This window comes from Acomys minous, assembly GCF_964271855.1.
Source record: "Acomys minous genome assembly, chromosome: 17".
NCBI lineage: Eukaryota > Metazoa > Chordata > Mammalia > Rodentia > Muridae > Acomys > Acomys minous.
Window position 1 is genome coordinate 65,859,854 of NC_140500.1, and position 13,034 is coordinate 65,872,887.

A 13,034-nucleotide genomic window follows, 5' to 3' on the forward strand; every position below is an offset into this window, starting at 1 on the left:
CCAGTGAACTAATTTACATTTCATATTTGTAGAATATTGATACAATTATTCTCTCATCAGACATGAAATTTGAGTGCATAACCAGTTTGTGGAAATCACCTTGTAATTTATTAGGTTGATAACAGCAATTAAGTCACAATTGCTTCTGAGAAATACAAATTGACTTCCTTTCTAAGTGGATAATTTAAGATTCTGAACCACAGATGGGGAGAGTAATGGATTTCCAGGATAAGAAGTTTTTTTAAAACAAGTATTACACTTAAAATTTCCAACTGCTGATAATCCAGAAATGAATGCTTCAATTGATAAATTATTCTGTGGAATTTCTTCATTTCCCCCTCACCTGCTTAAAATTATAAAAATTCAGGAGGTCAGGGCTTCTGCCCAATTGGTGAAGTGCTTACCTATCATGAAAGAAGCCTTGGATTTCAGCCCAGCATGAGTAATATTGGCATGGTGACACATACCTATAGTCCCAGCACTGAGAGACAGAGGTTCAACAATCAGAAGTACAAGGTCATTTAAAGCTATATGGTGAGTTTGAGACTAGTCAGGAGCAGATGAGATTATTAAAACAAACAAATAAATAATGTTTAAAGATCCATTCTTATCTTGAAGACCATACAAAAACAAACAGTAGGCCTTGTCAGATCACCATTGGCTGACACTAATTCACACACACACACACACACACACACACACACACACACACACACAAAACCTTCAGAAGAGATTTCCAGATTGCAGTAAAATTTTCTTGCTGTGGCACTATTGCCACACTGACAGCTGCCTGTTTATGCAGAGTCCTCTGTGTTCATGGGCACACTCATGCATAACGCCTATGGGTTTGCTTTACAATGCATGGAATTTTAAAGTAGTTCCTTTTCTCGGTGAGTCAGCATCAAACACTATGAAAATTTAAAATGAGCTGTATTTCTAGATAAATCACCATCAAAGACTTCATGGTGGAAGTTTATCAAAAACAGGAGCTGACTCTCTCAGGTGGACTCCCCTCCCACTGTGAACAGAAATGACATCTGTCATCATGACAGGCTACTTCTCATTTACTCTGAATCTGAAGGTCACTGAGCCACACATATGAGGCACCAGAGAATCCTGGAATGCACACGTCTAACTCACCGTTTGTCCATCTGTATTTGTCTGTACATAGTGTGTTCACTTTCAAGCCATACATCAGTTAACAGTATAAAATCATATACTGCTTATGTCGGAACATTTCAGCGAGCTGCAGAAGATACTACATTGAAGGGAAAACATCCTATTTGGTGATAGTTCTTACAGGGAATCTGTTTCTCTCTTCCTCTCACATGCAAAACAACAGCAACAAAAAACAACTCCACGGTATAAACTAGAGCCAACTGGGTCGTTTGGATGAGAAATTACAAGGATATTGACAAGCAGAGCTTGGGAAGAAAGGCTTGCGCACAAGAGAGTAGAAGATGGTTTTCTCTGAGTAAGGTCACCATGAGCTTCAGAAAAGTATCAGAAAGAAAGAGACCAAACCAGTTATAGAGTAGAATTGATAACACAGGAACACATGGATACTAGATGTAGTCACAGGCGGTTGACTAGAGCCAAAGGATCACAGGAGATGAAGTTTTAGAGAGACCAAAGCCATCTTGCTAAGCATCTTGATGGCAATATGAAGTGAGTTGGAGTGGGATGGTTTCCTCTTTCAGCTATTCTTGCAGAGTCCGGCATGCTAATTCTGAGCTTGGATGGTCAACCTGGCACAAGGTTGATGAGTTTTGGTCTAGCTCATAAAAAGAATGTGGTACAGATGGATTTGTAGAACTAATGAGTAATACCCTAACTTATACATGTCCAGGTTGTAGGTGATAAACTGTTATAGGATTCTAGGGAGTTACTGAAGTGGCTGCGAGAAGGTGGGTAAAGTACTTGCCCTGCAAGCATGAGTGTAGGTGTTCAGATGGCCAGAACCCACTGAAAATGGTAGTGTGTTAACTAGTTTTGTCAACTTGACACAAGCTAGAGTCATCAGAAAGGAGGGACCCTCAATTAAGAAAATGCCTTTATAAGATCAGGCTACACACAACTCTATAGGGCATTTTCTTAATGAATTATTAATGAACAACAGCGCAGATCATTGTGAGTAGTGACACCTCTGGGCTGGAGGTCTTGGGTTCTATAAGAAAGCAGGCTAAGCAAGCCATTAGGAACAAGCCAGTAAGCATCACTCCTCCTTGCTCACTGCATCAACTCTTTCCTCCAGTTTCCTGCCCTGTTCCAATTCCTGTTCTGGCTTCCTCCAGTGGTGAACAGTGATGCAGAAACATAAACCAAATAAATCATTTTCTCCACAATTTCCTTTTGGTCATGGTATTTCATCAAAGAAATAGTAACCTAAGACATCTAGTAATATTGATGAGGTATGGATCGGAGACTAATATCCTTCTTCTCACCTGAAGTGACCAAAGTGCTCAGTATTTATACCTCTTGTTCAACTAGGAGGAATTATTACCAGAGTCCTGGTTTCCTTGCACAGCTATAACAGAGTACTCTAAACGAGGCAACTTTTAAACAACAGAAGTGTTTCTTCTTAGAGTTCTAGTGATTAGGACATCTAAGATGAGATGTTGATGTGTTGCCTTCTCTGATAAGAACTACTCTCTGCCTATAAGATGCACCACATTTATGCTATCTGAGCATTTTTTCCTTCATATGTAAGTGGAGACTTCCTCATTATTTCTAGTTTTCCATGAGCACTCTAGGGCAATGAAGTAAGATTACAGGTTCTTACTTCCTTTTACAGAAATAAAGGACATGAAACTTTGTGTCCCATACAAGCAGGTGATGACTAGGGTGTGGGAGTGGTTGAACTCTCAGAGTTCTGAGGCCTGTTTGCCTACTGGGGTAGGAAGCTGTGGGATGGGCATAGAAATGGAGTATTAGGAGTTCAAGAAGGGCTGGAGCTCTCTGTCCCAGCGATCTTGTGGGGCATAAGGAGGTGTACCTTAGGAAATTGGTAGTAAATTGTTCTAAAAATACAGAGATGAGACTATAACCTAACAAAGAAAAGTGATCAATAGTGTTGAGAGTTGAAGAAGTCAAATGACCACTTTTGAAGTGAGAATTTTTTAACACAAAAATACTATAAGAATATGTTTTGGGTTTAATTCCAGGTGTGGGGGATATGGGAGTGCTTCAAAGCCGCTGACTATGAGTTGCCTCATGCTCTAGCAGAGGTGTGGTTTTGCCAGCTGCAGATAGTTTCTCTGATTGTGTGAATTTTGGAATTCTGGGAACATTTCAGAGAATATATAAATACTAGAGCCCTGAGAGGCAGAGTGGGTTGTTGATTGGTTTTTGTTAATTGTTGTTTGTTTGATGGTGGTGGTAATGGTTTGTTAAGTCATCATGTGCAAAGAAGGAAGACAAAGAAGAAAAAGAGGAGGAGGAGGAGGAGGAGGAGGAGGAGGAGGAGGAAAGAAGTTGTTTTTGTTAGATGTCCTGGTGGCAAAGATCAAACTTACCCCAAGGAACTCAATGCCCCTGATTAACAGGAAATGGTCTAAAATTAATGTCTCCCCCTTTCTGACCCCTGACTTTATTAGATCTTTTTTCCTTTCCTTTCTATCCCTTTTCTCTCTAGTGTTAAGGGCTTGAAAGGGTGGAAGAAAGAAAAATTAGCAAGGTAGAAAACACCAGTGACACACTTTCTTAGCAAAAAAACAAGACCCTTTGGCCTTTTGTTAAGCCTGCGTGACTTGCATTGATGAAGTGCATTTGGACACTAGCTGATCAATCCATAGAGTGATGCTCAGGATTCTTTTCTGTTGTCATTTTTAATTAGTGGTTTTTTTTTTCCAGAATTTTGTACAATGTCTTTTGATCAAATTCATCCCTTTCTCTCATTCCTTTCAGACCCTTCTCCACCTACCAACTTGTGTCCTCTGTTTTCTTCATTCTTTCCTCTGTCAAGTACAGTTGGTGCTGCCCATGTACTGCTGCGTGTGGGGCCTTCCACTGGAGCAAGGTCAACCCTCCACAGCCCACACCCTTAACGAAAATGGTCGGCCTCCCTCCATTCAGTCATCTAGTGCCAGCTCCTCAGATAAAGGGATCCTCCCTGCGATCCACTATCTCTGTGCTGTCTTTTGTCTAGATGAGTTGGCTTAGTTCTTGTTCTTAGACTCTCAGGACTCTGAGTGCTATCTTGCTCTGCTAGGATTAGTTGTAAAGCCATCTTCTTCTAGGGCTTTAAAATATGATCAAGACACCATAGTAATCCACTGTATGCCCATGACCAGTCTGGTCAGAGCTGAAGGCCTTCAGCCAGTTTATTCCTAACCTTTGACAAGTAACTGCTTTTTCCAGTCTCCTTTCCTCCTCTAAGGTAAAATTAATATGGGCTTAGGTAGATACCTCTTTTTAAAAGAATTAAACATGGATAAAAATACTCTTTAATTACCAAGTCATTATCTTTGTCATTTATTTCCAATTAAAAACTGAACTGTGTAATTACAAATAATATCTTAAGTAGGTAAGTGGCATAATTAGTTTGTTTTTAAGTATATGCCTCAGAAGAAAGAGTATATTATCAATATGGCAATTTGCAATTTTAGAAAATTAAGGCAAATCTAGAATGATGTTTAGAGTTTTTCTGCAACTTCATAAATAGATGGTTTAAACTCATTTTTTTTTTCATTCAAAATGTTACTCTAATTAGGTCAAGAGAAACTTTTCTTGTAAAGATAGAGGTTCATGCTGAGGGAGCTTGGCATAGAACAACAAAAAATAGAGATATATCTATGCTAATTATTACATACCACAGAGAGAATATTTAAAACTAAACAAATCCCATGCTTTTGACTTGAACACCTCAGTTACTTTATTATATCAAACTCTATTTATGCTTTTATCCCAGACTTCAGTCCTTAACAGAACTATTTAAAGTATCCATGATCAATCCTCATTATCAGTAGGGGACTTTCACTTTTCAGTGTCATAAAACATCCTTTTTAGAATTGTTTTTGACTTTCTATAGGCATTGTATCAAAACAGGAATAGGATGCCTAAGGGTTATTAGTTATGTACTCCAAAGGGGCTGACAGACTTTAGAGGATGTTAATTTTGCTATGGCCTGTATCTATGCCAGGAACTAACTCAATACACAATCAAATACTTTGCCAAACCTTGATCTCACTGGAGTCTCCGTGCTGTCACGACCTAGGCAATTTTTGAAAGGCCAGAACAGCAGGAAGCTGTATCTAATATCTAAACTTCATTTTAGGTCTCTCTGTTTCTATGCTCAAATCGTAATTTTTGCTGAAGCAAAGGCACCATGTAGCTCTGAAGTACCTTCTTCAAATACCAAAGAACAGAAAAGTTTGAATTGTATACGAGGAAGAAAGGAGAAGGGAGGTTCTAGAATCTCAAAATCTGACCAGTTCCATATACCAAAGCAAGTCCAGCTAGAATATTTACATATTCAAAGCTAAGAAGAGTGGGAGACAAGAAAAATGCAGATAAAGAACCAAAAATATGCACATATTGTTTCTTATTCCCAAAGAAACCTTGAAAAATATTTTCTAACTTGAATGCCCATTGTTAAGTGGGGTTTGGGGTTTGTTTGTTTCAGTGACTTTATGTCAAAGGACATCTTTCTTTAGAAGAGTGCGTCTGAGTGATGTGATGTGTGTCCCTGAGGTATTTTTGGTTTTGGATCATTAAAGTAATGGCAAGTGAATGATTGTGAGGGCATGTTGACATTTATTCTTTTCTTCTGCTCGTTCCATTTGGAATAGCTATGCTGGACAGCAGGTGGTGATGGTCTGCTGTTTATGAGAAAACAACACAATTCACTATTCTTTTGCTTGCTACCTTGAACTATGAAAGTAGTAAAACTTAAGGACACATTTATTTTACAGGGTTATCACAAACAAGAAAACAGTCCACAGTGCTATCTGACCAGTGCCATTTACTTTTCTCCAAGCCTATAAAACTCAATCCAGATATGCCAGTTTATTAAATCAGACCATTCTTCATATCAGCAAATGTTGGTTTAATGTCTTTTTTTTTCTTTTGACATTTTGTAAATTCTATATGTTCAATGGGACTCAGCCATTCTCTGCATTGTTCAACTAACTTTGAATGTCAGGAAGCATAAACATAAGACAGAGCTTTCTCTCCCTCCTCATTCTGTACAAGCATCTCCTGTCTATTAAAGCAAAACTCATCTACATCCTTGGGCATTCAGAAGAGTTGTGAATATTTCATCTTTTAAAAATTAGCCTACCAAGTCCATGTAGCCCTGACCATATTCATGAATGTGAATTTATCTACTGGACCATGAGCAAGCTACCAGTGGCCATGTCTGCCCCACAAAATGACTCTTCTTCACTTAGCACCTATCAATTTCCAGTTGATTATTGCTAACTTCAAAGGATCCCTGTTAACATCATAAAGAAGTCAGGTTGTCCACAGTTTCTATTTGTATTGTGAGTGATGGCTGAAGTCTTAGCCTGGGAGAGTAGGACAAGAGTGGGTGAAATAATGCTTCCCTCTGCCTTTCAATTCCTAGATCAAAGGCATGGGCCTCAACATTGTTGAGACCACTAATTTTTTTAAAGAAAGATGCTAATTAAACATTATATATCAATCAAATAATCAGAATGAAAATAAGCAGCATAGGAAGTTATTAAACTAAGTTTAATAATTTAAGAAGATAAAATAGGAGATACAGCTCACAATTGTTTCATATGAGTAAGCCTGAAAATACTAGAAAGAACTAGAAGGTCAAACAGGTAAAGGGACAGAATGGATTCAAAGAATGCAGAAGTGTGATTTGTGTGAACCAAAGTCAGTAAAATTAGAAATAGAGAAAATCCTCTTTGGGGAGCACATTGTTGCTTTAAACCAGTGGTTCTCAACCTTCCTGATGCCTCAATCTCATAATTCAGTTCTGCATGTTGTAGTGACACCAACCATTACATTTTTTGTTGGTACTTCATAACTGTAATTTTACTACTTTTATGACTAGTAATGTAAATATCTGATATGCAAGATTTCTGATATGCAACCTGAAATGGGGTTCCCTCCCCCCTCAGGTTGAGAACAGGCGCTTGAAATGGGCTGATAGCAGCCTTGGAAGGGACCTGTTGGTGCTTGATGGTGACATTTTGCTCATTTGGTGTTAGAAGAAGTCCAGGATTCTGTAGAGAGGAGGAGAAGGCTGGGGAGGCAATGTTCCTCCCAGAAGGTAGAGGGCAGAAGAATGAGAACCAATGAGGGGCAGCAGCAGCAGAGAAGTGAATTTTCAGGGTTCTTGCTTTGTGGTGGGGGTCATCTTTTCAGATCAGAAAGGATGGCAACTGTTTTAGGAAAGACCGCTTACGTAGGTCCTTCCTCCTTTCCTCCCTGCACTCTGTTTTCCTCCCTTCCTTCTTTCCTCCCTTCCTCCCTTTCACGCTTTCTTCCTTCTGTCCTCAATTCTCCGCTTCCTTCCTTCCTCTGTCACCCCCAATAGTGTTGTGTGTACCCATCCTCTTCTATTCTCTTGGAATTTCTCACCTGTGACTCAGCTATACACTAACACACATACATGTGCCTACATTTAAGTCTCTCTCTCCATCTCTCTCTCTCTCTCTCTCTCTCTCTCTCTCTCTCTCTCTCTCTCTGTCTCTCTCTGTCTCTCTGTCTCTGTCTGTCTCTCTGTCTCTCTCTCTCTGTCTCTCTCTGTCTCTCTGTCTCTGTCTCTGTCTCTGTCTCTGTCTCTGTCTCTCTCTCTCTCTCTCTCTCTCTCTCTCTCTCTCTCTCTCTCTCTCACACACACACACACACACACACACACACACACACACACACACACACACACACCATTGTGCTTTATGCCTTTCTCCCCTGAGTGGCTTCTCCCCTCATCCATCACCTCAATGATTCTCATCCATACCTCCTGTATATATTAGAAAGTTGCAAATTTATTGTTTCATTTCCAGGGAGATATTTTTTTCAAAGCTTCCCCCCTGTGATCTATAAATAATGAGTAATTCCATTAGTAAAGTAATGGATGGTGTAACTTTCATGCAAAGTTACTCAGGCTCACTGGGTTTTTTGCACTGCTCTCATGACAGCTATGAGCTAAGGCAGGTAGGGCACTCACTCAGCTGACACTGCAAAGCCTCTTCCTTCAGATTCTCAAAGATTATGCACATGGCTACTTAAAAGAGCTTTGCTTTATTCAGATTATATGACCCTGTTGGGGTATGTGCACATGAGCGCAGGCATCCACAGAGGCCAGAGGAGTCAGATGCCCTAGAGCTGGAGCTACAGGTGGCTTTCAGTGTCCCTGACATGGGAGTTGGGAACCAAACTGATCATCTGTAAGAACAGTATGCCAAACCGCCTGTTCAGTCCCTCTGTACATGTTTTAAAGGGTCCTTTCTCTATGTTCAAGTAGGTTTTGAAAACACTGTGTTGAACAGGCTCTAATAATGTAGGGCTCTTCAGAGCATTTCACATAATTTGCTGTGAGCCAGGAGGTATTTTCAAAACATTTTGGGCCAGGTAACCGTATTTTTGCATTGAAAGATTGTGTCACTAAGGAAAGTGTCTTCTGAGAAATACTTTAGGAATCAGTGTTCAAATGGGGCACAACACTCTCTTTGTGGGAACTGCTTTACAGTTAGTTTTGCCTGTGGAGAAGTTCAAATTGCTTCAGCATATTTCCATAAAATTAGCACTTCTTTAGCTTTTTAGTGAAAAAAAAAGATAAAATCTATCTGAGGCCCAGAATAAATAAAATTTATAGTAGTGCATGTTAATATGACTTCCTATAAAGTAGGCCTTTGAAAATAAATCACTAATTTTTATAAGGAAGATAGTCTAATTATATTTTGAACAGGTATTTTTTAATTGGGATGTCAGGGTTCTTGTGCATAATTATTACATATTTTATGCAGCAACAGAAAGGCAGGACAAAGTTAGAGAGAAGGGGAAGAGAAGCAGGGACAGCAGAGGAGTTGGGAGGAGAGAAAGGAGAGAGGGCAAGTGAGAGAGTGATTTGACTGTAGACAGAGCACTCCTGCAGACAGAGAACAGTGGAGCAGACTTACCCACCTCCACTGTCAAGTTCTTCCTAGAATTTCCTCCTGTAAAAATGGACACACAGAGCCACAGGCTCTACCAGGACCTCGGTATGACTTCTGTCACCATTTGGACAGTTATGCCCAATACTGTGTGACATGGTGGGCAGATACCAAGTAACACATTTTGGGATTACAAACACATCTTTCCTACCATTCTTGTAAGCCAGAAGAGAAGGCAGATCTGAAGGCCACTTTGACCGAGGCTGCCTCCCATTTGCTGACTTCAGCCATTTATGTTGTGAAAGAAGAGGGAACTTTTAACCAAATAGGAATTTTCTAGGAAATCCAAGACTCATGTAGACTTGGAGTTCTGTCTGTCCTCTTCCTCTCTGAGTATTTATCTACACTCATCATTTAAGTCCTCAAAATCCCTGGACTCAGATCTCTCTATACTGTTGGGATTGTTTATGTGTTGAATTGATTTCTCGTTTATGGATTAAAGTCCATACATGCATATGACGTACTTTGATTATGTCTTCCCCTTATTTTCCCCTTCTTACTGCTGGATACCTTCTTTTCACACATTTCTTCCCCAGTTTCCTGTCTTCTTATTGCTCATTCATTAATTTCCTTATTTTTATAACTCACTGCACGCATTTAATGCTTCTCCTATGAGTACAAAGTTAGGACTATCCACCTGGGCCTGGACAACCAACCAGGACCTACACACCTGAAGAAAAGTGACTTTCCTGCTGCTAGCCACCATCAACTGCCCATAGCTCCACAGCCAAGTGTGGGAGCCTGTGAGCTCTTCCCCTTCCATACCAGAATATTGGCTAGTTTGCTCTCTTACAAATCTTGTCCACATGGCCAAAAGCTACTATGTATTCAAAAGATGTTGTGTATTCAAAAGATGCTGTGCAACTAACTGCTTCATCATGTCTGGAAGACACCATACCTTGGCTGTCTTCTCTGTTCTTTGTCTGTTAGAATGTGCCTGTCCCTCCTTCCATGATGGTTCCTCAACTCTTCTCTCAATCTCTGCACTTTCAGTAATTGTGGAGGTCCCTACTAACCTCCATCCACTGCAAACAAGACCTTCTCTGATGAGAAGTGTATTACTTGCTTTTCTGTTTCTCTGATAAGATGACATGACCAAGGTGACTTATAGAGGAAATAGTCAATTTCAGCTTAAGGTTTTAGATTCCATTATGGCAGAGAAGTATAGCAGCAAGCAGACACGGGGAGTGGAGCAGCCACCTGAGAGCTCACATCTTAAACTGTTAGCATGACACAGAGAGAGTGAGCTCACAGGAGGGTAATTGCGCTTAATTGCAATTGTCACTTAATTGCAAGGGGGCTCACAAAAGTGTATACGTTCTGGATCATATTTTATAAAACTTAGATATAACGTAAAGGGGGTTAGTTCCTCGTCTGAAATTAACTTGTTGGATGCCGTTTGCCTAGATGTCTAAGGACATTTTCACTGGGACTCTGCATAAATTGTTGATCACAAGTCATGCCTGGGATTTCAATTTTTTCTACTTCCTCTGCTTGCTGCAGCGTTCTTTCCTTGAAGGCCGTAAAGCCAGTGTCACTATCTCATCAGAAAAATGCCTCCCCATAGATGGCCTTCACCAAGAACACATTCTACAAATAAGACTTGCTGTTCTCATTCTGTAGATTACATTTAGAATGGAAAAAAAGCAAACTTTCTCAAGAATGTTTCAGAATTCGTCTCGGTATCTGGCTTCTCTTCAGGCTCTCTTGTCCTAGCTTCAGATAGTTCCACTTAGAAAACAGACGGAGACAGCTGTCTCTCCCTGTTGACTCTTCTCTTCTGCTTCCCTCAGAATAAGATCATCCTGGACCCCATGACATTCAGCGAGGCCAGGTTCCGGCCATCCCTGGAGGAGAGGCTAGAGAGCATCATCAGTGGGGCTGCCCTCATGGCGGACTCCTCCTGCACCCGGGATGACCGTCGAGAGCGCATCGTGGCCGAGTGCAATGCTGTGCGCCAGGCACTCCAGGACCTGCTAAGCGAGTACATGAATAACGTAAGTGCTGGGCCCCAGGCCCTTCTCATCTTAAGGAGTTGTGCTCTGTGTTCTTGTGATGAAATCAAGCATAGCTTGAAAAGAGTTGTGCTGGAAGAGAGTAAGGTTTTACCAAAGGACCGCTTTGGGCGAAGCCTGTGCTCTGATTTTGTTTCCAAGTGCGTATTCAAGAAAGAAGACTTGAGTGAGGTGTACAATCTCAGAAACTCTGTTGTTTACTAGAGTGGTGTCTTCTTGGTCATTTCAATGGTTGCTATCTGATATTAATAGGATTTTAGTTGGTGAAGGAGGATGATTGATGGAAACAAGGGAGGCTGCGCCAACCAGTCTTTACAAAGTGTATTTTCAATGCTAAGAATAGCAATACGTGCTAATCTTTAACCCTGAAAGGCATTAATAAGCACAGCAAATTTTTAACATTTGTGTGTCAGTACAATGAAGTGGAAAAGTTCTAACTGCCCACAAACTTAGAGGAATTTATTAACTTGATTCTACAAGTAGGAATTCTTAGGAGAAAAACTCCAGTAAGTGTGACTGGAGTCTCATTGCTGATGACACAGACAACAACCATCCTCTCTACATCTTGTGAATTGTTACCGTGTGTGTGTGTGTGTGTGTGTGTGTGTGTGTGTGTGTGTGTATGCACACACATGCCCACACTCACACACAAAAGACAATTGAATACATGTTCTTTGCTTTGACAGACACTAGATTATAGTTGTGTTCATTTGCTGCATTGGTTCAGAGAAGTGCCAAGAGTTTGTTTTTATGAGTGATTGGTGTTCTCAAGTGCTGGATTCTTGTCTTTGAAAGGATCAGTTACAAGTTGGAAAAAGCTGTCAATCAAGTCAAGGCTTGTTAGATACTGTGTTGTCAGATTGGCCTTTGTGGTACTGAGGTACAGGATGCTGAGAAATCTGTTCACATCTTTGCATTACAATGCAACATCCCCAGGCAGTACTGAGACAGAGTGACCTCCCTGTACCTAGTGACTCCAGTTTTAATTGAACACATGCATCTTAGTAAATCAGGGGTATAAACAAGAAGCCAGCATTGACAATGACACTCTTTCCCCCCCTGTCATTTGAAAAGCAAAAGGAAGTATACTGAGGACAGCCCAGAAACTAAACTACCAGATTTGTTTCCTAATGACTCATCAGACAAAGACGCTTGCAGCCAAGTCTAAAATCCTGAATTAGATCTCCAGGATCCAAGTTGTGGAGGCAGAGAATCATTTCTGAAAGCTGTCCTCTGACCTTCACATGTGTGCTGTAGCATATGTGTTGCCCTACCCCAAATAAATATAATGGAAGTAATAAAAATGCTTCCCTTTCCAAGAACATTCAGAGGGTTGGATTTTTGGAAGACTTGACTACTCCAGTAGCAAATACAATGTGGATGTTTACCTAGGCTCTTGTGCGGACTTCTCTATAGCACCCTGAGTGACTAGCACATGCTGTGACTTAGCTACATGGATGTTATGTAGAGTATAGCCAGAGGTGTTGGTGGGCAAGGCTCTCCCGCCCTCAACAAATCTTTTAAACAGCAGACTGTAGGAAAGACATGTTCACGAGATCTGTGATTCTATTTGGTACTGCTTTTATCAGAACCTCAGGGGGCAATGGCATGTCTGCAGACTTCAACTTTATATTAAGGATTCTCATCAATGAAAAACTATTACCATATAAGGAATTGGAAGTTACAAATAGACATAGTAACAGTCTTAATATAATAAGTCAGAATAAAGTGTGTTCTTGAGAATAGAGACCATGGGTGATGGTAAAATAAATAAATAAAAGAGACAATTGAGATGTAATATGTGATTTTCATCTGTTGTCTAGAATATTATCAAATTATGCTGGTTACTTTTTGTTTGCGTGTTTTTGTGTTTTTTTGTTTCTTCAGTGTA

At 40.3% G+C, this 13,034-nt stretch overlaps 1 protein-coding gene across 2 annotated transcripts in view; it reads left to right on the top strand.

The window, feature by feature from the left end:
* The window catches only part of CTNNA2 (catenin alpha 2), a 1,110,979-nt gene that overhangs the window by 342,973 nt on the left and 754,972 nt on the right, over nt 1-13,034 (top strand). For both annotated transcript variants that reach the window (XM_084766203.1, XM_084766204.1), the window contains exon 7: nt 10,922-11,125. In XM_084766203.1, the coding sequence (XP_084622329.1) occupies nt 10,922-11,125 (204 nt within the window). The remainder of the gene's footprint in view (nt 1-10,921; nt 11,126-13,034) is intronic.